We start from the raw sequence: 27,084 nt of genomic DNA, 5'->3' as shown, positions 1-27,084 counted from the left end.
GCATGTGGGAAGGACTAGCTAGGTTCAGGAGCACTGGAGAGGAACCCTGATGGATGGGTGAGGGCTGTTAGCAGTGTTGGGAAACCAAGGAAAGTTGGTCTGGGTATGAGAGAGACGGGGGATGAGTTCATTGTTGGACTTGCTGAATTGGAAGAAAAACATTAGAAAAATATGCAGTTAGGGGAGAAAACTGTGTGTTCTAGAAACACCAGCAGTGCAGAAGGGCGATGTTAGAAGACGGAAAACACACCTGGAAAGACACAGGGAATCTGCACTGGGAAATGTTCTGGGTAGGAGATTACCTTTCTGTTGTGGGTCCATCATTCTGCAGTTATCCTCCAAATAGATGAAGGGGGGTAAGTCTACATACAAGGTTACGGTGGGAGGGAAAAGCATGTGACATTCTGAATCAGTCCTTTTTCAACGTGGCCCTCCATGGTTCCAGGGGGCCACCAGGGGTGGTGACCTCTAGCAGAGAAAAACGGGTCTAACAGGGGTCTCCTGCTCCTACCCTCTCTTATCGGGACCGTTCACTCACGTCTGGGCTTCATCAGCTTCTGTATTGAAAAGTAAACTCAAGCTGTGTCTCATTGTTGCCTCTGATGCTAATTCTTGGTGAACTAAGCAGTCTATGATCCATTGGTCCTTGGGTAACACGCCTAGGATCCCAGCACTTGGGAGATGGGGCAGGAGGATCAAGATCAAACCAGCCTGAACTACCTTGGGAGCCTTGTCCAAAAATGAAGGGATGGAGAGCGGTTACCAGCTTCCACTGCTCTCCCTGTGGACCTGTCTTTGGTTCTCAGAGCCCACATCTGTAACTCCAATTTCAGGGGAGCTGAGACCATCTAAAGGCAGGAATGGCAGTGCACACCTGTAATTCTAATGGTTTGGGGGCAGAAGCAGAAAGAAGAGGAGTTTAAGACCTACTAGTCACATAGCTGGTTTAAAGTGGCCTGAACTTTATGAGACCTTGTCTTGAAGCAAAACACACACACACACACACACACACACACACACACACACACACACACACACACACACACACACACAGAGACACACACACACACACACACATACACACACACACCTATAAAAATTCTATGAATTATACCTCAGTTATTATTTGTCCAATTTTGTTCTGTATACGTCTATCATATGTTAATTGTTTAACTGTTGTATTTAGAGGTAACCAGGACATATTATGTCTCTGGTGTTTATGACAGATATTTGTAAAGCCCTTTAAGAAATACAAATTCCTTTCAGTGAGCTGTACATGCACTTGGCACACTCAGAAACCGTGTGCTTAATTGTGTATTCTGGTCTCCTAGGCCTTTTAATTCAAATTTGAGAAGATTTATTCCACTTAAATCGCTACATCTATAAATCATAACCCTTACAAATTATCATGTCTTATGTTTTATATGCATTATAATTTACAAAGAGTCAAAGCAACTGGCTACATTTTCAAATGCAAGGATTGATTTTTTTTTAAAGATTTATTTTCTTTTTATTTGTATGTGTGCCCATGCGCTTGGGTGCACATACATGCAGGTGCCAGAGGGGGTGAGAAGTGGGTGTTGGAGCCCCTGGATCTTGACTAGAGGTGGTTGTGAGTGCTGGGAATGGAACTCTGGTCCCCAGAGGAACAAAACGCACTCTTAACCAATGAACCAACTCTCTCGCCTTGAATGGTTGGGTTTTTCTTTCTTTTTTTTTTTTTTTTTACATTGAATTCTTGCTTATCGGCTTCCTGACATCATTTCTAGAATGTATGAAAATGCTAAAATGTCATCCTAGCCTTTCATCTACTCACAGACACATCCTCATTTATTCAGAGAAATTATTTTGATAATAGCAACAGCCTGGAGATGGAGCTGGTTGGCGGAGTGCTTGCCCAGCATTCAAGAAGCCCTGGATCCCGTCCCAGAACCAAATAAACCTGGCGTGGTGGTGCATACTTGTAATTTCTTTTTTTTTTTTTTTTTTTTTTTTGGTTTTTTTTTTTGGAGCTGGGGACCGAACCCAGGGCCTTGCGCTTCCTAAGTAAGCGCTCTACCACTGAGCTAAATCCCCAGCCCTGCATACTTGTAATTTCAGGGGACAAACATTACAAGTCAGTAGGATCCAAAGTTCAAGGCCGTCTTCAGTTACGTAGACAGTTCGAGGCCAGCATAGCATACATGAGACCCTATCTCAAAGAAAGAGAGAAAAGGGGAAGGAGAGAAGGAAGGAAGGAGGAGGAGGGAAGGAGGCTGGAGAGAGAGGTCAAGAGCCCTGGCTTTTCTTCCAGGGGACCTGGATCCAATTCCCAACATTGTCATGGAGGCTCACAGCCATGTATAACTCCGGTTCCAGGGTATCTGATATTCTCTTCTGGTCTTTTCAAGAACCAGTCACAAATGTGGTACAGACATACATGCAGGGAAAACACACACACACTCACACATACACACACTCACACACTCACTCATACACACACTTACTCATACACACTCACACACACTCACACTCACACTCTCACACACTCACACTCACACACACACTCACTCACACACACACAAACACACACACTTACTCATACACACACACAGTCACATACACACTCTCACACACTCACTCACTCACACACACACTTACTCATACACACTCACACTCACACACACACTTACTCATACACACTCTCACACACACTCACACACACATACACTCTCACACACACTCACTCACACACACACACACACACACACTACACACACACACACACACCATACACACCATACACACACCACACATACATACACCACACCATACACACATACATACACACCACATACACACAATACACACACACACCTCACACACACACACACTTACTCACTCATACACACCACATACACACACACTCACACACACACCACACACACTCACCCACACACAAACTTACTCACACACACACACACACACACACACACACACACACACACAGTGGCATGCAGATGTATGTTGGTTAGGATTGTATAAAACACCCCTGTCCTGATGCAAAGATTCACAAAGCAAGAGCCACCTCACACCACAGGTCCACTCTGTATGGGGGTCCCTAACTTGGCAACAGCAAAACAATTCTGAACGTAATGACCACAAAGGAAGTCACAATGGCAGTGTAATGAATCCTCGGTGCTGTGACAGGACTCAGCCGTGTCCCTGGAGGTGTCATACACCCTCAGGGTAGCCTTGGTTCTAAACATATCTAGCAGGACACTTGGCACTGTGTATCCCATAAGCCACAGAGGCCAGTCAGCCTTGTCTGAAACACCCTGGGTCAAACCAGAGTCTACTGAGCACTATGAACTGCAGCAGCAAGGTGTGTGTGTGTGTGTGTGTGTGTGTGTGTGTGTGTGTGTGTGTGTGTGTGTGTGTAGGAGAGGAGTCCAGGACAAGAAACCCTTATCCTGGACCTCGAGCTGTAGTCCAGCCTGGCCTCACAAAGATCTACCTGCCTCTGCCTCCCGAGTGCTGGATTAAAGGTGTGTGCCTGCCTTTTGTTTTTTTAAACTATGTATGGTTTTCTCCTTTTACGGGAATATAATGGTTTAATTATGAAAAATAAAGACTTTTTTTTTTGGAGCTGAGGACCAAACCCAGGGCCTTGTGCTTGCTAGGCAAGCACTCTACCACTGAGCTAAATCCCCAACCCCCCAAAATAAAGACTTTTGCTGACCATCGCTCCTGGTGTGTAAGTGATAAGTTGGTGTATCTGTGGATTGGATTAGAACGAATGACTTTTTAAATGGCTATTGGAGGGCTGACTGGTTCAGCAATTAAGAGCACTTTCACAGAGGGCACGGGTTCATCCGGTCTCAGCACCCCACAGGTGATTTACAAGCTCCTATGACTCCAGCTCGGTGGCTCTCATGCCCTCTACTGGCCTTCACAGGTACTACACTCACCAACACACACACACACACACACACACACACACACACACACACACACACACACACACACACACAAAGATAAAAATAAGTTATAAAATTGCTGTTTGAATTGCTGGATTCAACCATTAAGTGAATTTTGGCTTGACATTAGATAATAATTTCCAAACTGGCCCTAAACACACATCAATCATTTTGTTCAAAGTGTTTATATAAAGCACTGTCTTCAGTATTGATGACTATTAAAATAAAATCAACCAAGTCCAGAAAACATTGACAATACTCTGTCCTGCCATATTAAAAATTGTTAACATTGTCTTAATAAATGATAAAATTGTATATATAGTTATCTTAAAATAAACTATAAAATAAATCTTTAAAAAAATAAATAAATTTATTTGTGATTTATTACCATCTGGTGTCTAATTTGTATACTTAATTTATATAATTATCTACATACATAAACATTTATCAGACGAAAAGGGGTTCTGCGTGAGCAAAGCTTAAGAAATGCAGGCTTGCTCTGGTTGTGAACGGTTTCTCCCTCCTGGCTCCCTTGACTCTACTGCACATAACTGACTTAGACAAATACTTCTTGCAAACTACTGGTCCATGTGCTTCTCAAAGTTTGACTGTTGGGGCATAACACCCACAGTACCAAGATGGAGTTAGGAAGCTATGTGTAACAAAGGAAGTTACCCAGCGCTGGGAACCAGGGCCTTAATATCAGACAGTCATAATTACCACAGAACCCATAGCTGCATGGAGCAGAGACCTAACTCCCACACTCTGGGCATGCTTGTGCCGCCTCCCCACACACAGCTAAATGTAATAGAAATAAATTTTAGATAAACATAACGAAAGCTATTTTCAGCACCGCTGTCTTCCCTGAATGCAACAAATTCCCAAAGACTCCTACAAACCAGGCAATGGGCAAACAAAAGTAAAACTTAAGGAGGGGTTGGGGATTTAGCTCAGTGGTAGAGCGCTTGCCTAGCAAGGCCCTGGGTTCAGTCCCCAGCTCCGGGGGTGGGGGTGGGGGGGGACTTAAGGGGAGATGACAAGAGGACTTGAGCTTGGATCCCCAGCACACACGGAAGAAGCCATGTGTGGCAGTGTGCCAGCAATCCCAGCAGCTTGGAAGCAGAGACCTGAGGATTCCCAGACTTTCTGACCCGCTACTCCAGCTGGAGCTGAATGGGTGAGCTCCGGATCCGGTGAGAAACACTGTTTCAAAACTAAGGTGGAAGGCCACAGGGGAGAACACCTGCCACCGGCCTCTGCCTTCATATATATACACACACAGGCTCACGTGCATGCACAAAACACTCGTCCAAGCACAAAAATAAACAAATAGGTAATTAAAATTAGTCACTGGCTGAATGTGGTAGCCACCTGCAATCCCAGAACCCAAGAGGCCGAAGCAGGAGGATCACGAATTTGAGGTTCGTTTAAGTCACACCATGAGATCCTCTTTCAACGACAAAACATAAAGCCCATAGGAAGGAAAAAGCAATCCACAATTTCCATATACCGCAGTAGAAGTACCTACAGAAAGGAGAAGGCTTTGGCAGAAGAGGAGGGGAGTGCGGCGCTGGATAGGGGTGAGAACCAGAAGGCGATAGGGAGACATCATCAACGGTTATCAGTAGAGTTTTCTTGGTGATGGTGCTTGAACAGAGGCTCGAGACCTGAGTAGGGAAGGGTGGGGCCAGCTGGGTTAGGAAAGACGTGGAAGTGTGAACCACAGTACTAAGTTATAGGAAGTACAAACAGGGGCTGGAGAGGTGGCTCAGTGGTTAAGAGCACTGACTGTTCCTCCAGAGGTCCTGAGTTCAATTCCCAGCAACCACATGGTGGCTCACAACCATCTGTAATGAGATCCGATGCCCTCTACTGGTGTGTCTGAAGACAGCTACCATGTACGCATATAAATTAAAATAAATAAATCTTAAGGAAAAAAAAAAGAAAGTACAAACAGGATTTTTTAAACCATTACATCCTACCAGAAGCCCATGACATGTCTATGGCTGGGGTTGCTCAACCTTGATATTTCAAACCTCTACACACTCACATTGCCAAGCAAGAAAGCACCACCTCAAAGCTAAGTCTCTGTTAATCCCTGCCATCGAGAACGTGGAAAAGGACTCAAAAATGGAAAAAAGAAAATGACTACCATGAATTCCACGAACTGAACTAAACAACAGAAGCCAATATCTAGGAGAAAATGGCACAATAATGGGCTATCTCGTGCAGGGGCGTCCAGTTCTGTGCTGTTGAAAGGTTCCCATGAGAACGAAAGCTAGAGCAGAAACCCAGTGGTTTATGGGATGACCCAGAGGCACTGAGACCATTCCCTGCCGTGCACCTCATTTATAAAGCAGGAAGCTGTCTAAAATATATACACAAGCTGTTCTTGCAGGGGACCCTAGTCCTGTTCCAAGCACGGTGGTACACGACCAACTGTAACTTCAGTTCCACAGGATCCTAGGCCCTCACTGACCTCCATGAGCACTGTGGCAGCAGGCATACATGTGGCACATGTACATACATGCAGGAAAATATGCATGCACATGAAATACAATACATCATCTAAGAAGATACGTCTTAAAAGACGTATGGTTAACGCGAAGACTTCACAATAAATGAGAAGCCCATCGGGAAGTCATCCTTGCGAATCCCCTGCTCTCTGAGCCACTCCAGATAAAAAAGAGTGGCTGTGGCAGGGCTGACCTAGTGTCACAGAGCCATGCAGCAATGGTGGTCCTTAGCCTCAGGGTACGAATACCTCAAGTCCGTGACTGTGAGGAGGCAAATGTTATCAGTTTAGATTTGGTAAACCAACTCTTCATTTTTACACGAAAGATTACTTTTAATGAAGAGATACAGCCTTTTTAAAGAAGATAGAGCCCTAGATCTATATCTAAAGGCCTTTGTCATCTTCACACAAAGAAAGTTTCCCAAAAACCCTGTTGATGATTGCAAAGGTAAATGAATGAGAGGGTGATGTTGTCCACTGGAGGAATGACAGCGTGGTCTTGCAATCCACAATAACCGTGGTATATTACTTTGACCACCAAATTGGGCAGAAGCAAAGGTATTTTTACATAAGAGAATATGTAAAGCATTTTACGTCAGACATTTTTATGACATATATTCTTATATCAGTAAGACGAACTGCTATGCTACTGGTCAAATCTCTGTAACACCAAATATCAAAATAGTACAACGTATCTTATTTTAAATATCGAAAACATGAGTCAACAAGGTGCTGCCTGCCCTATAATCTCATCACTCAGGAAGCTAAAGCAGGAGGATTGTCATGAACTCAAGGCCAGCCTAGGCTACAGTGGATTCAAGGCTAACCCTGCAGTGTCTCAATAAACATCAAAACTAGCCAGATTATTCTAATTAGTCCAGATTATTTTTAGTAATTTTACTACATCGACTATTCTAACCTCAAGGATGTAACAATGAAATGACCAAACTTGTATATTAACCGTTTTAGTTTGTTTTTATTTAAAGGCTGAATTTGTGCATTAAATATACTATATGATATGTATCTCTTTGTAGCTATTAATTTAATCTAGTCATCCAAACTCTTAACTTCTTTAAACCATTAACCTATATCCTATACGTTTTTCCCACAGATAGTTTGCAAATGCTAGACTATACAAGTTTTCATTACTTTTTTCCTTCAGGAGGTCTTCATTGGTCTTACTGGAGAGCCTAGTAGGGAGACCCATGTCCAAAAATATGTTATCAGCTTAGTGGCTGTATTGCAACTTGAATAACTAATTAACTAATTAGCTAATAGCATTTGCACAGAAATACTCCAGTTGTGGGTTTACATTATTCCTCATAAATGACATGGTTAAAACTAGGACATGGTACTGGAGAACCGACTAGCAACTTCAGGAAAAAGAGATTATTTGTAATAATTAAAGCATAAGAGTTTGATTTAAAATAAAATTTCCTGTAGTATACACCATGCCAACTCCCCCCACCCCTCTGGTTTGGGATGAGGAAACTTTTACATGTAAAATATTACACTTCATGTCAAAACACTTTCAAGTTATTTTTTTAAACTTTGACCACTAAAAACATTACATTAGAAGCATAGGGATTTTTTTTTTAACCAGAGAAAATGTTTGCAGCATCATTCACAGCAGACATTTAAAAGTTTCTGGTCATTGCATTACCACTTGCCATTTTACTGAGAGAAAATATGTTTACGTTAGTCAAAGCAGGAGGAAGAAAGAAGAAGAAGAAGAAGAAGAAGAAGAAGAAGAAGAAGAAGAAGAAGAAGAAGAAGAAGAAGAAGAAGAAGAAGAAGAAGAAGAAGAAGAAGAAGAAGAAGAAGAAGAAGAAGAAGAAGAAGAAGAAGAAGAAGAAGAAGAAGCAGCAGCAGCCGCATCCAGGCAGCATATCATGAACAAACTGAGAATTAAGGGCTGTGTTCCACTCATTTGCTTTGTGGAACTAAAGCGCTACCATATTTAACTGTGTTCCAAACTAATCAATCATATTTCATAGCTCCACATACACTAGAACTAAATACAGATGCCACAAGATCAAGTTCGTGTTTTAAGAAATTCTTCAACCATTATGGAGAAGATATCTGTGATATTCGGAATATTTATCAGACTAACGCTTCAATTAGGTTAAGCGTCAGTGTCTCTCTCTTTTAAGCGAAGGCAAGGCTCAACTTCTGATTTTCTCAAGGCCACCTCTCCTCCCCCCAAAGTTGAGCCACATCTTCCATCTTCAGAGTTTTAGAAACACTTGTTGAAAATGTGAAATTGCACTTATCTTAAGGAAGTTCATACTGCGAAGCTTCTGAGAAGCAAAGCTATAACTTCCGAAATGAATTCAGATGAAATCCTTAACGCGAGCCTTATTTTTGTTTCGGGTTGTTTCTTTTTCTTTTTCTTTTTTTTAAGTTCATATAGAACTTAAAAAAACTTGATTTCCAAGCTAACTACAATTGCTAATCATTTTCAAATGTACCTTTAGCCCCTAAGACAGAATTCGCAGAAAAGTCACATTACAGAGAAGTAGCCACAAGTAACTCAAATTCACCTAATTCCTATGGACACGGAGGTGGTGTAGCGTCCCCCCTCCCCCCCACCAAAGGGGGGATTATTCCATTCCAGGTTTGGTGCCAAACTCAGGGACACCCCAAGACTGCTCTCCCTTTGCAGATTTAAGGTGACCCATACATTCGCCCCGTCTCACAGCCCCCAAGAAATAAAACTGAAGAGAACTTAGCACTTTCCCAAGTTGGGGGAGGGGGTGTCTGAGAACGGACACGCATTTAAATTAAAAGAAATAAATAGAAACAAAACCGAGATTCAGAAGGAAGCCGAGCCTCTGAGCGCACCGCTCCGGCTGCTCAAAGCCCCCAGCGCAGCGGCGCCGAGCTCACCTTCCATGTCGCCGCGGGCCGCGCGGGCTGTAGCTGTCGCTCAGGCTCCCCGGTCGCTCCACGTGCTGCTGCCGTGGGGACCCGAGCGGTTGGCGGGAGATTCCCGGCGCGGGGAGGCCCCGGGATCGCTCGGTCGCGTCGGCGCAGATGCAGGGCGGGGGCCGCCGGCAGCCGGGGCGCGGGGTTACAGCGGCGCTGGCTGGCGGCCGCTTTAAAGCACGCTCCGAGCGCAGCGGGTTCCGCACCCTCAACCCACTTTTGAATGTCAAGCCTGAGGAACCCTGATCGCGTGGAAACAGTGCCTCAGCGACGGTCTCGGGACGTCTACTTGAGAAACACCGGGGATGAGGGCGCTGTCGCAAGGAGAGCAGAGTGGTGTGCGCAAGCCCAACTTCCAGATTTGCCTGACACGGAAGGATCTGGAACTTTTTATCTAGACTCAGGGATGACAGTCATGAGAACTGTCAGTGAGAATTCATTTCATTGGGTTATTTATGGAGTTTCACACACACACACACACACACACACACACACACACACACCCCCTTCGGTTTTTTTCACTCCAGTTGGGTGACCCACCACTATGATCCCAGCACTTGAGAGGCTGAGGCAGGAGGATTGCCAGCAATTCCAGGTCAGCTCAGACTACAACAGGAGCCATTTCTCAGAAAACGAACTTTTAAAAGGCTTTGGTTCAGATGAATAGATAGTGCAAAAGTACGTTGGCATTTACGGCTCTCCAACTTTTTAATCTGGGGGAACAAGTCTCTTATTTTGCTGTCCTTTCTGAGAACAGGTTGATTTGCTAGCACTCAAAAAAAAAAAAAAGACAGCATTACGTACGTCTCTTCATTTCCTACGAATCTTCTTTCTTTTAAATAGGACACTTTACAAAAATCCACGTATGATGTGTCAGAAGAGTGAAGAGTAGACATGTGGGGTAGAGGGACTAAGTCAAGGGAAGGTGTTGGTTCACAGAGGCGTTGAATCAACATCCTTTCCCAGCACCTACACTTTATAGAGGAAAAACATTTGCCGGCAGGGAGGGGAAAGGGGGAGTGACAGCAAAACAGGTTTTCAAAGCGCAGAGGTTCACCACACTGAAGTCCTAAGAGACCGCGCTCAGATGGGCACTTCTAACGATGCCAACGGGGTTCAAGGAATGATCCCACTTCGATCATCTTGTTAGTTATACAAGTACATCTGAAGCCAGGTATGGCGGTGAGCACCTTTGATTCTCATCACTGGGAAGGCAGAGGCAAGGGGAGCTCTGTGAGCTTGAAGCCTTCCTGATCTACATGCTGTGTTCCAGGACAGCCAGGGAGAGAGACTCTGTCTCAAAAAGACCAACAGACATGCATTCCACGCACGTGAGTGAGCTTGCGTGTGCACACATGCACACACACGCACATACACCACACACACACATACACACACACACACACACACACACACACACGTACTTGAAATGTAAGGTTGAGGACTGTTCATCAGTCATCCATATCTGAAGAAAATCATACTTCAGAGCTAAGCAAACACACTGATACCTTGCTAAGGTCATGTTAATTAGTGCCTTGGTATGTAGGCAGCCTGTGAACTCTATATAGCATGTTTGTGTACACGTGCATATAGAACACAAGTGACTCACACTGACTTTGGGATCACAGAACCATAGCAGCATCTCCACTCACATGAGCTAGAGTTCTGCAGGACAATACAGAGTTCAGAGAAATACTAAGGCTTAATAAACACTAAGGTTTAATTTTAGTACTGAAAGGGGAAATTTGTTGTTTGTTAGTTTCTAAAAGCAAAAATAGCACATCAAAAGTAGCAGAAGAGGAACTGTAAACTTTCACAGGGAAGATAAGGATGAATGGTTAATTGGTTGTTTAAAAGACAGAAAAGAAGCATGGGGTTTCCTGTTAAAATGTTCTCTACATGGAACATAAAACTGTTACCATGCCCTTTGCAGCTTATTCCAGTCTATCCAGAGATTTGAGGAGACAAATGAAAAGCAGAAAGGTACAATCATTTATGTAGCAATTCTACCCTCAGGTGAATGGAGCATAAATCTCTCCTCTTTAAGTGCAGGGTAGATATAGTAACATCCTTCCAAACAGTACAGTATTGGGGTGGGGGGTCTTATATGGTTCACTCAGGTGAACCCATTTTTACATTAAAAGTCGTGATGTTAATATGTATTCGTGATATGATGTATTGGAAACATCGCTTTGCTGCTATCCTTACAAACATCTATAATTCTATGCAACAATGAGAAAAAACATCAAGCAAAGTCCAAGAGAGGCTTTCCACAAAATACTTGATCATTTAAGGCTGAGTCAGAATCACCAAAGCAGTCATTAACTGTCAAAGTCAACCACAACCAAAAGGAAAGAAAGAACAAGAAAAGAAAGAACGAGAAAAATCTGAAAAACTGTCAGTAGCCCAGAGGACCCTGAGGGGACAGCACAACTAAATGTAACACAAAAGCCTGAGTGTGACTCTGGTGCAGATAAACTAAGGAAATATAAAAATATGAACTTTAATTAACAATGCTGTATTATGCCAGGCATAGAGGTGCACATCAGCACTTTGGAGGCAGAGGCAAGAGGATCTCTAGGTTTGAGGATAGTGTGGTCTATAAAGCAAGTTCCAGGACAACCAGGGCTACAGAGAGACCCCCTCTCTCCTTGATAAAAAGAAAAAAAGAAAGAAAAGAAAAGAGGGAGAAAAGACACGAATTGCCCAAGTGTATATCTGTGCCAAGTATCAATATGTATTGTTTCATGTTAAAATAATGCCTTGTGATATCAGCATTATTAATTTGTCTTGTGTAAAAATCTCTCTCATCTACTAAATTACTGACATAAATCAGTCAAAATGAGATGTCAAGAAATAAAGAAAATCAACATAGATTTCATAGTGTACCCAGCTCATGTAGTTTTTCCAGAGTTATGACAGATTTGTCTGGGCTCCTGGGCATGATGCTACTTACAGGCCTTTAATTCCTGCATTCACAAGGCAGAGGCAGGCAGATCTCTGGGAGATCAGCCAGGACTGTATAACAAGTTCCAGGCCAGCCAGAGATAGACAGAGAAACCCTGTCTCAAAAATAATAAACATTGGGGCTAGAGAGATGGCTCAGTGGTTAAGAGCATTGACTGCTCTTCCAGGGGTCCTGAGTTCAATTCCCAGCAACCACATGGTGGCTCACAACCATCTGTAATGAGATCTGATGCCCTCTTCTGGTGCATCTGAAGACAACCTCAGTGTACTTATATATAATAAATAAATAAATCTTTTAAAAAATATAATAAACAAAACTCTAAAGCATGAGAATTACATCAAAAGTTTACAAGGCACACACTACTACTCTATTTTTTCTTTTGTTTGTTTTGAGACAGGGTTTCTCTACATAGCCCGGGCTGTCCTGAAATTCTTTCTGTGGACCGGGCTAGCCTAAAACACAGAGATCTGCCTCTGCCTCCTAAGTGCTGGGATTCAAGGTATGTGCTACCACTACCTGGCTAAAGATTTTCTTTTTAATTGTGTATATATGAGAGGGGTGGAGGGGTATGTACGTGTGAGGGCCCTGGATCACCTGCAACTGGGTTAAAAGGGTGTTGTTGTAAGCTCCCAGCTGGGTACTAGAACTAGAATCCTCCCCTGAAAAAGCACTCTAGACCACTGAGCCATCTCTCCCGCCCCACCGTTCTATTTTAACACTCTTCTCATAGGAGTTAAAATGTAACACTTAAGTTTATGAGAATCATGCGCAATAACTGGGTAGTAACACTTTGTACATTTGGAAAATGTTTTGATTACATCTGAAATGAGAGATGTTTCAGCAGTCAGTAGCTCTTCTAAAGGACCCACGTTTGATTTCCAGCATCCAAATGGCTACTCACAACCAATTTTTTTTTCCAGTCCCAGAGTCAACACCCTCTTCTGGCCTCTGTGGGAAGTGCATGCCTGAGGTGCACTGACAGAAATGCAAGCAAAACACCCATACACATTTTCAACAGTTGAGGCTAACCCATGAGTCTAGACGTAGTAACTGACATGGGTTGGATCTGACTCATTGGAACCCATTTCATGCTTGTGCTATATAGATAAAATTAACAGTGACTAAAAATGAAATTACTGACAAAGGTCGCTCCTGGACCATCTGAGACAGTCCAAATACTGACTCGGCTCAAAGGAAATAAAACTGAAAACTCCTGATCTCACCCCCAAATAACCATTCTGCACCCTATCTGAACCTTGGGCTCTCTACTTAACCAACCTACTCAAAACCACTACTGAGAGTGGTGTTCTACTGCTAAGAGATAAACAACACATAGGGCCTTTCAGGTCACCTAAAATAGTAGTCAAGACGGGACCACGCATGACGGGGTTAACGATTCAATTCAGTAAAGATCCTGGATTTGGTCCCCAGCACGGGGTTCAGAAGAACTTTGAAAGACTATTTTGGAGCTCCCTGAGAGTGACTTATCTCACATCAGCTGAGGAGAAGATCATACACTCTTGCCTTTCGATGGGGCCCGTTTTCTAAAACAAAGTTACTTCCGAATAAATTTGCATGAGGGGGTGTCCCTTACATCACCTCACACTCTAAGCTGAAAAATAAAGGTTTAGCCTTCCTCCACGTGGGAAGGTCTGAGGGCACCCTTCTGAAGCACGGAGGGCTCTTCGAGGTCTTGGTTTTGCGTGCCAGAAGAATGCAATTAGGTAAAAACTAGATGTGACGTTTTGACAGATCCAGCAACGCTAGCATCATGTCAGAATAGGGGGTTCCCCGAGATGAGTCCTCGCTTTTAGGAAATTCTCACAAACTTCTCTCCCTTCTGCAGAGTCCCAAACTATGGCATCCCCGGGCTGCTCCTTGGGATCCACTGTGTTCTCTCGTCAGTTCCTTTAGCCCCGAGTCTGAGGAAGTCGCCGGAAGTCTTGAGTTCATTTCCTTTACTCTTCTCTTGACACCACCAGGCCGACTAGAGCTAAAGCTCAGGAACAAGGTACCCAAAGCGAGGTGCGAAAGACGCGGAGGGTGTAGCGCTCCGCAAGTGCGCCTGCGCCAAGAGGCGGGGCCCTCCATCCGCGAGCGCTTGCCCCGCCCCTCGTGCGGAGCCGGAACACGCAGGCGCTCTCGGGCACAGCCGCCCCCGTGGTAGCCTGGGACCGGTAGGGGAAATGCCCTCGGCGGTTTGCTTCGCTCTGTAGAGGAGCGATGGGGAGGCGTTGGGCCTGGCCTGAGGTAGGAGGGAGCCCAGCTGTTGCCGCTAGTGCCTGAGCCGTGATGCTCGCGTGGGCCCTACTCTCCGCGGTGCTCTGGTCTCTTGCAGGAGGTGGGGCTTGGCCCGCAGGCTCCGCCCCCCGTCCCGCCTTCTTCGCCTCCCGCCCCGCCCTGTCCTTCCCTGAACCCTGGGTCCTCCAAACACTAATAAGTCAGAGGTTTTCTTTCCTCCGCAGTTGGATCGGCACGTTCTTCCTTATTCAGTAACGAAGGCTTTGTTTACGGCACGGTAGGGCACCCAGGTAATACGTGCCTCTTCTCACGCAAGGCCTGTCCCAAGAGCTGGGGATGCCCCTGCTTAGGTTCTTCAAGTAGGGAAAAGGGAGCTAGGCAGGAGTGCATCTCTGCTCTGCAGTTCGGGAAGTTTGCATCATTGCCCTCAAAGCTAGTCTTGTGTTCCAGTATTCACCACAGATCTACTGCGCTGATACCACGTCTCTCTTTCAAATACTTCTGCTTTGTAATAGGTGAAGCCACTTAGTGGGGTGGACGTCCCTCTGGAAGGCTCTTCCACTCCCTCTTGTATTAACCAATCCTACTCATCAGCTTCAGCTCCAGTGTTACTCTCTGTACTTTTCCTACGCTCAGGAAAAAGTAGTGGTCCAATTTTGAAATAACTTTGAGCCACTTCATTGCGTTCCGTTTAGAACATCTCCACATCTAAGGCCTTTCCCTTACCAACAACACCACTACACCGCCAAAGTGTACGATAGGCTTTAATAGCGTCCGATACTGGCAATGATTAGGCCTTATAATAAATATCTTGTGAGACCATGCACTATCCGATTGAGTCACTGCAGATCGCTGCAGTGCACCGTTCTAGTAAGCACTGCACCGGACAACAGGAAGCTTACGCGAAACACCAAGTATTACGTTTTGAAATAGTTTGTCAGTCAAGCTCGCATCCTGTGCACATTAATTCCACGACCCCTTCAATAGCTCCTCATCGGTGCTATTTATTAATGTGTGCATTAAAAGGAACTCAACCTACATTTTTCTAGACTGCCACAGAATAAAGAAAAATATTGCCGACAAAGTGCAGTTTAAAGGCTTACTATGGGGAGCAAAAAGGACTTCCTTCTAAATGACAGCTAGCATCCAACACGTTCTGAAGACTTTTTAAGTACCGAGATCCAGAAAGAACTAATTGGTATCGTTGTCTAGGAGTGCGCCTTTATTTTGCCGTACAATGTAATTATGCAGAATTTTATGTTGTCACAGTAAAAATATACGTAAAGTTACATCAGACTAGCCCTGTCCTTGTTTGTATGGATATTGATCGTGCTAGCAAAGAAACCGTGGATCCCATCTACTTATGGATTGGGCCGAATGAAAACACATTAACAGGTAAATAATTTAAATATATTTTAATAATGAGAACGTTGGTTTTTCTTTTAAAAAGCACTGCCATTATTGAAAACAAATTTAATTTAAAATTCTATTAAATGTATTTTATTTTTGTACGTGAGCATTTTGCCTGCACGCATGTATGTGTGCCACATGCGTGTCCAATGCCCTCAGAGGTCAGAAGAGGCTGTGCGATCCCACGGAACTGGAATTGCTACTGGTTATAAATCACCTTGTTGGTGCTGGGACTTGAACCCCGATCCTCTGCAAGAGCAACAAGTACTCTTAAACACTGGGCAATCTCTCCATCCCCAATAAATTTAATTTTAACTGCAATTAAATTTTCTCAACACTTAGACAAACTGTAATTTTTCTTGGCCAATGACTTAAGTTCTTCCTATGCAAAAACTAAAGCAGACACACAAAGGATGGCATTGGCCCTGTGAGCACAACGCTCAAAGGGTTGAGGCAGGAGGATTACAAGTTTGAAGGTGACCTGGGCTAACCAAAAAGATAGTTTTTTGTTGCTTTTGTTTCCCAGTGTTTGGGACAGAATCCAGGGTCTCCCTCTCAAGCAGTTTTCCCTGGTGCTATCCCACTACCCTGAGGCGGTTATTTTGGGCCCTACTTAAAATTTTTCATAAGGACTAAAGTTTACCCATGAAACACCAGTAATGTGGGATATTCAATATGTAATGTCTATGTTAGAACAGTACCCTGCGATATCAGCATCGTTAATTTGTGTTTTATATATATATATGTATATATATATATATACATATATATATACACACACACATATACATATTATAAATTTATTTAAATAGACATAAATAGTCATATATAAATTAATGGTATAAATCAGTCAAAACTAGATGCCAAGAAATAAAGAAAATTGACATAAATTTCACAAGTGTACCTGGCTCATATAGCTTTCTCATAGAGTAGAAGGACAATTAAGGTTTTTTTCCCCCTGGGCTGTTGGGCATGGTACTACCTGTCTTTAATTTCAGCACTCAGAAGGCAGAGGCAGACAGATCTCTGTGAGTTCAAGGCCAGCCTGGTCTACATAGCAAGTTCTAAGCTAGCCAGGGATGCACAGTGAGACCCTGTCTTAAAAAAGTTATTGTTGGGTTCCCAAGGTTCAGATAGTGTATTAATTTTGAATTTTTTGGCATATATTTGTAGCCGAGTTTACTGAGTAGTGTTTAAGTTACCTGTTGAATAACCAAGTGATTTCCTCTTTCTGACTAGGGAGTAGCCAAATAAATATAACAAACATAGGAGAACTGGTACTGAAGAATTTTATGGAGTCATTATCTGGACATTACTCATGTACTCTTTCCTATAAAATTGTCAAAGCAGAAACCCAAGAAGAAACTTCACTAAAGAAGAAATATGACTTTCTGGTCTTTGGTAATAATATATTTACGTAAAAATAATATAAGTCCATGAGCCATCTTCCCGGTGCCCCAGAAACATCCTTACATTTTAAGATTTACTTTATTATGTGTCTGTGTGTATGCATGCGTTATGCGCTTGTGAGTGCAGGTGCCAGCAGAGGCCAGCAGAGGGCGTCTGATACCTGGAGATGGAGCTCCCGTGAGCCATCCATGGAGGACCCTGGAACCACAACTCTTTTTTTTTTTTTTTTTTTTTTTTTTTTTTTTTTTGGTGTTGGGGGCCGCACCCGGGGCCTTCCCCTTTTTCGGAAGCCCCCTCCCCCGAGCTAAATCCCCAACCCCTGGAACCACAACTCTTAACCACTGTGCCATCTCTTCAGCCCCAATGACTTTTTGGCACTATTAACCTATATTGCTACCACACCGTAGCCATTTCTCCTAAGTAGATAGACGTCTAATGACAATGATGAGGGTTTTTTTTTTTAATTAAAATTATTAGTTACATGTATTGTGTAAACAGACCAATGGAATGTTTTACTAGAGTACAATTTTGAAACTGGTTTGCAAGATTAATGATGTTGAATGTTACATTTTTTTTAAAGCAGCAATTAATGCAAAACGCAACCGTTTTTTATTCTCATCTTTCTCTAAAGCCTACCGGGAACCTGATTATTCTTATCGCATGGCTGTGCGTTTTACCACAAAATCTTGTGTAGGAAGATATAATGACCTGCTCTTTAGACTGCTGAAGAAAATCTTGGATAACTTAATCTCTGATTTGTTGTGCCATGTCATAGAGCCATCTTATAAGTGCCATTCTGTTAAAATTCCAGAGAGGGACTTCGTGTATGAGCTATTCGTAGCCTTTCAAGGTGAAACAACTTTACAATGTTCATTTTTTGTGGCTTTAATTCAAAACCATAATAAATTATAAAACTCATAGCCATGTAACCGTGAGATAATTCCTACACAATAAGTTGGAAGTGTTTGCTAAGCGCTGGAATATACTATTGCCTGGATGTGGTTTTTAAGTCAGCATACCTCCAAATATAATATATTGTTTAGTATTTAAAGTCAGTATCATTTTACAGATATAAACTCTAACAGTGCAGCTCAGTTTCTGCTTACAATTTCTTCTAGAATTTTAGGAGCGTTTTTTTTTTTATTAACTTGAGTACTTCTTATTTACATTTTGAATGTTATTCCCTTCCTGGTTTCCGGGCCAACATCCCCCTAACCCCTCCCCCTCCCCTTCTTTATGGGTGTTCCCCTCCCCATCCTCCCCCATTACCGCCCGCCCCACAACAATCACGTTCACTGGGGGTTCAGTCTTGGCAGGACCAAGGGCTTCCCCTTCCACTGGTGATCTTACTAGGATATTCATTGCTACCTATGAGGTCAGAGTCCAGGGTTAGTCCATGTATAGTCTTTGTGTAGTGGCTTAGTCCCTGGAGGAGCGATGTTTTATTGTTTCTGTATTTGAGGGATTATCGAGGAAGTAACCAGACGCAGTGTATTTCTGTTCTCAAGTCTTGTATTCACTTCCATTGGCCCCCAGATGGAGTAAAGTCACAGTGCACGTGTCACTCAAACTGTACGCCTGGCTTCACCATTCTGTTTAGATAGCTGGGTTAAACAGGTGTCTGACTGCATCCCAACCAAAGCGTCCGGGGCTTTACTGAAGTGCCTGGCACTTTTTAGAAGCTGGTGTGTACCTATCATGTTTCCTCTCCAGTGAATCCTTTCGCACCCGGCTGGAAAAGTATGTGCAATAACTCTATGGACTGTGAGGACATCACCAATCATAACATCCTCAAGGTGAGCTCCACGGCGAGGGGAAAGTGCTGGGGGAACCCACAGAGCTTTCAGTAAACACTTTATCCAATTGATAGCAGTCCAAGGTCATCTTCAGGTCCACAATGAGTTCAAAGCCAGCCTGACCATGAAAACCTATCATGAGCCACCATGTGGTTGCTGGGAATTGAACTCAGGACCTGTTGAAGAGCAGTCAGTGCTCTTAACCACTGAGCCAACACCCCCCTAAGAGAAATTCTGACCTACATGTACAAACCATGGTGTGTATGCACATACATATGTGCGCACACACACAAACACACAAACACACACACACTCTATATATATCAAAATATTACTCTAGTTTCTTAAGGAATAATTTACATTTATTTCTTCTAAATTTTTTAAATTATGTTTTTGTGTGCGTACGTCACACTTACATGCTAAAGCACACATGCTAACATTTGAAGACTGCTGGCAGGAATCGGCTCTCTCCTTCCTCTGTGTGGGTTCCTGGAGTCAAATCCAGTCATCTGGTTTCTCAGCGGATGCCTTTACCACTGAGCCATCCTGACAGCGCCCTGATGTTTTGTTTTGCTTAAAGATTTTATTTATTATATATGAGAACACTGTAGCTGTCTTCAGGCACACCAGAAGAGGGCATCAGATCTCATTACAGATGGTTGTGAGCCACCATGTGGTTGCTGGGATTTGAACTCAGGACCTCAGGAAAAGCAATCGGTGCCCTTAACCACTGAGCCGTCTCTCCAGCCCCTCCCCCTGACATTTTTATTATGGAGAAATAGTTACAGCACAGAGAGAGAGAGAGATCCTTGACAAGCTCTAGGAGTTGGTGCTCTCCTTCCAGTGGACCTCAGGATGGAGCTCAGGACATCTGGCTTGGCGGCAAGCACCCTCACCGCCGGAGCCATCGCACCGTCCACTTCGGTCTTTTGAATGGAAGTTGTTGCTCTAATCGTACCTCTGGCATATCAGATAGCTCCCAGGCTCCTGTTGTATATTTCATTTATAACAGAAAAGGGGATCCCCGGTCGGTTAGTTAGTTAGTTAGCTGGTTAGTTAGTTAGTTAGTTAGTTAGTTAGTTAGTTAGTTAGTTTTACTTGGGTAGTTTTACACAGGACTTCTCTGTGTAGCTCTGTCCTAGAACTCTAGCTCGGTAGAGCAGGCTGGCCTCTGCCTCCAGAGTGCTGGGAGCAAAGCCGAGAGCCACCACGGCCTAGCTTCATTTTCTAACCGGTCAAGCAGTGGCCTGAAGAAAAACCTCACAGTCAGGTTACCACAGGTTAAAGCTGTGGTTCTTCCCGAGTCGCATCTATAGGAAGTGTGGCAGTTGTTCTCCTGCCAGGCATTCCAGAGGCTGAGAGCATGGGCAGGAAAATGTCTCTACTCTCCCGTCTTGCTCCCTAGTCCGTGCCTATAACGTTTTGTGCGGTTTATAAGAAGTACTTGGTTGGGCTTAGGCAGTATTACAGTTTGTCCCTAAGCCAGGTTCACATAGTCAGTTTGTAATGCTGACTAAAGCCTTGATTTCTATTTTACTGGGCTCTTTTTCATGTATGTGTTCTCTGTGTGTGTGTGTGTGTGTGTGTGTGTGTGTGTGTGTGTGTGTGTGTGTGTGTTTTGCCTGCATGTGTATCTGTGTGCCGCATGCTTGCCTACTGCCTGAGGAGGCCAGGATAAGGCATGTGATCGACCCCCTGGAACTGGAGTTACGGACAGTTGTGGGTGCTGCCGTGTGGGTGCTGGGAATTGAGCCCACGTCCTCTGGAAGAGCAGCCAGTGCTCTTTACCGCTGAGCCACCTCTCCAGCATCTTGTCTCTTTTTCTGTTTTGGGCGTTTTGTTGGTGCTTTTTTTTTTTTCCTTTTTAAAAACTGGAGGGATGGGGGGAGCTAGAGAGATGGCTCAGCGGTTAAGCGCACCAACTGCTCTTCCAGAGGTCCTGAGTTCGGTTCCCGGCAACCACATGATGGCTCACAACCATCTGATGCCCTCTTCTGGTGTGTCTGAGAACAGCTACAGTAGTGTACTCATATACATAAAATGAATAAATAAAACCTTAAAAAAAATAACCATGGGGAGTGAGAGATCATGTTTAGTCTATGAAAAAGGCAGACAATTCAGAGGTAGCTTTTATCCATGTGTGTGTGTGTGTGCATGCTTGTGAGTGTGCACACATGGGAGTGTATTAGGCTGCAGTACAACCTCAGATACCAGTCTCGGGACCACCGTCTCCTCCTTGGAGACAGGGTCTCTGCCTGACGAGACTTGGCTATCTGACCAGCAAAGCCCCGGGAATTCTTCTGTCTCCACCTCCCCAGCCCTGAGATTACAAGCAAGGAAAGTTTTTGGCCAACTGAGCCATCCATCGCCCCCCCCCCAACACACACACACAAACAAGGTTTTTTTTAAATCACTTTATGTATATGAATACACTGTACGAGCATCGGATCCTATCACAGATGGTTGTGAGCCACCCTGTGGTTGCTGGGAATTGAACTCAGGACCTCTGGTAGAGCAGTGGTGCTCTTAACCACTGAGCCATCTCTCCAGCCACCCACCCCCCCCACAACAAGTTTTTATAACTTTTCCTTAGTCACTCCCTGTGTAAATTAACAATAATTAGTAAAGCCAAAGGTACTAATTTTAGTCTTTAACATAGATCTTAAAGGCTTCCTCTAATGGCATCTTGCTCTAATGAGCAAGAAATAGTTCTCCTGGGTTTTACGGCCTGTGAATCATGAGAAGGATTTTGACGGTTGGATTTGGTAATGATAATTTTCCTCTGGTGCGTCCAAACCGTAGGCACGAGATCGGATAGAAGAGTTTTTTCGGAGCCAAGCTTACATCCTGCACCACCACTTTAATATAACTGTCCCAGCTATGCACTTCGTGGACCACAGTTTCCAAGTAACGCGCATAGACAACTGTCGGCCAGGCTTTGGGAAAAACGAAGGTCTACACAGCAACTGTGCTAGCTGTTGCGGTAATTAAACCATACAAATACCCAAGTGTCCGTACACCCCAGAGTCTATTGAGCTGAATCTCGTCGTCGATTCTTCCACAGAACAGAGAAGTAAAAAAAAACCTGGGAGGCCAAATTTCTACATACAATCACCCTAATGTCTATTCTCCGCACTGGTCACTCTTGTATTACAAAACCCTTCCAGAGTGTTCTGACACAGGATACTGTTCTGTGCAGGAGAGCAGAATGGTTCTGCCTGGGAGACGGGACTAGGGAGCAGAGGGTAGAAACTGCAGACAGGCACTTAGAAACGAGGCGTGGAGAAGGTCTTGCAAACGCTGATGGAAAGGAAAATCTAGTCCTCTAGCTCTCCTGTTTTCACATTACAATGTTTGAGGCCTCTTTACAACTTAATGGGCTGGGTAGCCGGTATAGAAACGGTGTTAACACTGAAGACATTTTGTATTGCTGACACGAGGTGTCTACAAACTATTGACCGACAGCCTGCGCTTCCCTTGCAGTGGTCTGTAGTCCTGGAACGTTCAGTCCCGATATGGATGTCACCTGTCAGACCTGTGTTTCTGCCCATGTCTACGGAGCCAAAGCTTGCCCATAAACGCCAAGAACAGAGGCAAACGCATGGTTATTTGCCTCTGAAGGTGAGGCAAAGATCCGCTCGCATCGGAGAGCATCGTAGATGCCTCCGTAAAGGAAGATCCGTAAGAGCAAAGCTCCGGAAGTACGCATTCTAGAAACAGCAGAAAGCAGTTGCCGTGGACAACCAAAAGTAGGTTCTGAGAAGGCCTTTACCTCAGTGCCTCGGTGTACGAGGGGGAGTTCAAGTGTTAGTGGACGCTCTAAATGAATATGTTCTGTTTTCTACAAACTGAAACATGCTTTGTACTTGATATTAAGGTCAAAAAAAGTAGCAAAGTATACTATAATAAAAAATTTTCTATTTTCCATATATTAATTTGTCTGAAATGGCTTCTATCAAGACATATATAATACCCCCTTTTAATTTGTTTCTTAGATGTATTTTATATGTATGGTTATTTTGCCAGCATGTGTGTCTGTGCACCACGTGCACGCTTAGTACCTTCAGAGATCAAAAGAAGGCATCGGATTCCCCCAGAATTGGATTTAGAGAAGGTTGTGAATCATTGTGTGGGAGCTGGGAATTGAACCCAGGTCCTCTGGGAGAACAGCCAGTGTTCTTACCCACTGAACCATCTCTCCAAGAACCATAGGACTTTGGAAATTATAACTAAATGCATGGTAATGTGTTCACCCTTTGGCGTCACACAAAATGGTATCACCACCCTGGAAACCCACCATGCTTCACCTGCTCCTCTCTCCACCCCTCCCTCCGTCCTGAGTCTCTGGCAACTCCTGTTCACCTTCTTCTTGTCTTTCCCTAAGAGCCATGTAGTTGGGATTATACGATGCGTGACCCTTCAGACCGGCTTCTCTTCAGTCAGCACTCTGCGTCTTGGGTTCCTTTGTGTCTTTTCGTAACTTCATAGCTTATTTTTCCTGCTGAGAACTTTCCAGGGTGTGAACAAAGCTGCCACGAACATGAGCGTGCAAGTCTGTGTGGACGCAGTTCTCCGCTCAGCCGAGTTAATACTGAGGAGCCCGGTTGGTGGCTGAGATGGTGACTGTCTAGTTTTGTAAGAGACAAACCAAAGTAGCTTACCGTCTCGTGGCCTCGTTCCTCCTCCTCACCCGCGTTCAGTACTGTGGGTTTGGGGGTGAGGGCTGACTACTCTAATGGAGTGAGGGGTTCCTTTTTGTTTTAATCCGAATCCCTCTAGCCATCGGATGCTAAGCGTCTTCTCCTGGGGTTACTCGCTCTGCTTGTGCTCCTTAGTCATTCTGTGGTGTCCAGATCTTTTTGCCAGTTTTAATTGGATTGTCTGTCTTCCTGGTGAGATCTAGGAGTTCCTTGTATGTTCCGGTTCGGAATTTTAGACACCTCTACAAAGATGTCCACTCTTCCTGGGGTTTGTGCCTCATTCCCTTCCCAGTGTCTCACGGAGCAGTTTTAATATCAGTGAATCCACCGTCCACTTGTCTGTTCTTCAGTCAGTACCGTGCTGTCTTGTCTCATGGGTATCTGATGTGAAGAACTTCCTTCAGTATTATGTTAGTGACCCTGCAGTTGCTGACACGATCGTAGAATTGTCCGTTAGCCTGTTACTGTGATGCATTAATTCAGAAGTCATCCTAAGTTCAAGGCAGTGAGTTCCCAGCCAGCCTGTGCTACAGTGAGACTGTCACCCAAAAGGAATGCCCAAATGTGTGTTTGAATAAACCCTTGCTTGCCATTGTGTATAAATTCTTAACACGTTATCTTTCCCGAGACACAATAGCATTATGGGTTTTGGAAATCTGCCTCACTGTTGGTTTGCTTGTCTGTTTGGCCTGTTTTGGTTTGGGTTACAGTGGTTTCGTTTGGCACCACTAGGGATGGAACCCAAGGCCTCACAGATACTAACAAGTACTCTACCACGGAGACTACCTGTGGCCGAAAAAAAGTAACGCCTCCATTCCACTGTGTCCTGGCAACTGCCTTTTACCCATGCTGCGCGGATAGACGTGGCTCTCTGCTCCTGTGTTTATGGGGCTGCCACTTAGTTTAGCTCAGGATGGGGGTACTTTTCCTTCTTTTGTTTCTAGGCATCATTTGAGTCACGGAAGAAAGGCGGTTCTGTCAAAGAGGTGCATGCAGGGCTTCAAATGGCCCTGGCCTTCTCAGTGCCAAGCAGACTTAGTCAAGCTTTGATGAGTTGTTGACACCTACTGGTTTACAGTTTGTAAAGTGAGGTTAACAAAATGCAACAGCTACTACCTAGCAGTAGTCCTGGTAACTAGCTACAGCTACTAACTAGCAGTAGTCGTGGTAACTAATTAGCTACAGTTACTAACTAACAGTAGTCATGGTAACTACTTAGCTTACTGTTAGATTAGATAAGCCTTGTACTTTTCCCTTGTAAATAATCCAGAGTTACTTTGTATTATAATTTCTTGGGGAGGCAATTAGGAAAGAAATGCCAGCTCAGTGCAGGTCAGTGACAGAAAGCCGGTGCCAGCCTTTTATGTACCAGGCTCTAGATTCAATTCCTGGAACCAGACAAAAATTAAAAAGCAGTTAATAAAGAGCAGTCACCGAAGTGAAGTAACAAAGGGTCAAATTCCAAAGTTACTATTCAAGGCCTTGCTCTGGTGGCTGTCATTTCCATATTGACAGACAGATAGGATAGATTTACAACCACTCCACAGTAATCCCAGCACCCAGGGAGGAGTTCAAGGACAGCCTGTGCTGGGTGAGACAGTGTGTGTGTGTGTGTGTGTGTGTGTGTGTGTGTGTGTGCCTATGTGTGTGTGCCTGTGTGTGTGTGTGTGTGCCTGTGCCTGTGCATGTGTCTGTGTCTGTGTGTTTGAGTGTGTGCCTATGTGTGTGTGTGTGTATGTGCCTGTGTATGTGCCTATGTGTGTGTGTGTGTCTGTGTGTGCCTGTGCCTGTGCATGTGTCTGTGTCTGTGTGTTTGAGTGTGTGCCTATGTGTGTGTGTGTGTATGTGCCTGTGTATGTGCCATGTGTGTGTGTGTCTGTGTGCCTGTGCCTGTGCATGTGTCTGTGTCTGTGTGTTTGAGTGTGTGCCTATGTGTGTGTGTGTGTGTGTATGTGCCTGTGTATGTGCCTATGTGTGTGTCTGTGTGTGCCTATGTGTGTACCCATATGTGTGTGCCTATGTATGTGCCTGTGTGTCTGTGTCTGTGTGTGTCTGTGTGTGTGCCTGTGCATGTGCCTGTGTGTGCTGTGTGTGATGAGAGAGAGAGAGAGAGAGAGAGAGAGAGAGAGAGAGAGATCTAAAATCTCAGCTCTAGCCCTTTCCTCTTACCAAACTCATTTCTGCCTCCTGGGCATTGATTCCTTGTATAGAAAAAGCCCTTCTTCCTTCCTCCCTCTCTTCCCCTCTCCCTCCCTCCCTCCCTCCCTCCCTCCCTCCCTTGCTTCCTTCTTCCCTCCCTTCCTTCCTTCCTGTGTACATGTTTTGGAGACACCAGCTCACTCTTAGCCTGGGCTAGCCTTGGATTCGTCGCACTTCTGCCTCAGCCCCCTGGTTGCAGGGATTATAAGATTACAGCTGCCACACCTCCTGTATTTAGAGTAGATGTCACTAGTACCCCACTTTCTTCCTTAAGTGCCCCTCCCACTGCTAATTTATCAGGCATCCTTACAGTGTGGCGTGGTTTATATTCTAAAGCCTGACTGTAAGTTGAAGGGATCGTATTAAGTAATGTGTGGGTGAGGCAGCTGCTCTGGGATCCCAGCTCTGAGGAGGCACAGGCGGCAAGACTACAGTGAGGCTGAGGCCAACCTGAGCTACATCGCGAGTTGCAGGCCAGCCTGGCTACAGAGTGAGACTCTGTCTGAAATGTAAAATGTAATATGATCTGTAATACCTCTCCAGCACTGATCGAAGCTTGCTAGCTTGTCTTGTTCCCCATTAAATAAGGAACGTATGAGAAGAAACACGCAGCGCCCTTCCATCTGCTGTCCTGGGTTTGCGTATGCATGTACCTGGGTATATGTTAGAGGGTGTGTATGGTGTGGGTGTTCAGTGCCTTCTGACGCACATACGTGTATGTGCTTATGGATACCAGAAGTCGGTCTTTCTTACATATTATTCTGGCTACCTACCTTGCATTGTTTGGTCACTAGGACCTGGGGTTTGCCAACTCAACTAGACTGGCAGGTTAGTGAGACCCAGGGATCCTCCTGTCTCCGTTTCTCTGCACTGAGATTAGGAGCAGGTGTACCACACCCAGCTATATATTTCTATGTGTTCGTCTTCCTTGCTTTGTCTTAGTCTATGTGGGAGGGCA

At 44.4% G+C, this 27,084-nt stretch overlaps 2 protein-coding genes across 2 annotated transcripts in view; one reads left to right on the top strand and one right to left on the bottom strand.

The window, feature by feature from the left end:
• Ikzf3 (IKAROS family zinc finger 3) overlaps positions 1-9,609 on the bottom strand; it is an 85,496-nt gene extending 75,887 nt beyond the window's left edge. The window contains exon 1 of the mRNA XM_032913964.1: positions 9,364-9,609. Within this exon, the coding sequence (XP_032769855.1) occupies positions 9,364-9,370 (7 nt within the window). The 5' untranslated portion in view covers positions 9,371-9,609. The remainder of the gene's footprint in view (positions 1-9,363) is intronic.
• Positions 9,610-14,497: 4,888 nt separating this feature from the next.
• On the top strand, positions 14,498-23,158 carry Zpbp2 (zona pellucida binding protein 2). Its single transcript, XM_032913934.1, has 8 exons — positions 14,498-14,711; positions 14,836-14,901; positions 15,881-16,006; positions 17,261-17,422; positions 18,063-18,281; positions 19,145-19,227; positions 22,030-22,210; positions 22,711-23,158. Exons 1-8 carry the CDS (start codon positions 14,663-14,665, stop codon positions 22,803-22,805), a joined length of 981 nt encoding a protein of 326 aa, XP_032769825.1. The 5' UTR covers positions 14,498-14,662; the 3' UTR covers positions 22,806-23,158.
• Positions 23,159-27,084: the final 3,926 nt, after the last annotated feature.

The sequence above is a fragment of the Rattus rattus genome, chromosome 9 (genome assembly GCF_011064425.1).
Source record: "Rattus rattus isolate New Zealand chromosome 9, Rrattus_CSIRO_v1, whole genome shotgun sequence".
Taxonomy (NCBI): Eukaryota; Metazoa; Chordata; class Mammalia; order Rodentia; family Muridae; genus Rattus; species Rattus rattus.
The sequence above is the reverse complement of the archived record's forward strand: the minus strand, read 5'-3'. Positions and strand labels throughout refer to the sequence as shown.

What these genes read in the sequence shown, in the direction of transcription:
- Zpbp2 (XM_032913934.1), top strand. Translation starts at nt 14,663, where the DNA reads ATGCTCGCGTGGGCCCTACTCTCCGCGGTGCTCTGGTCTCTTGCAGGA. An exon ending in GCTCTGGTCTCTTGCAGGAG is followed by an intron (nt 14,712 to 14,835) that starts GTGGGGCTTGGC and finishes TTTCCTCCGCAG; the next exon opens with TTGGATCGGCACGTTCTTCC. An exon ending in GAATGAAAACACATTAACAG is followed by an intron (nt 16,007 to 17,260) that starts GTAAATAATTTA and finishes CTTTCTGACTAG; the next exon opens with GGAGTAGCCAAATAAATATA.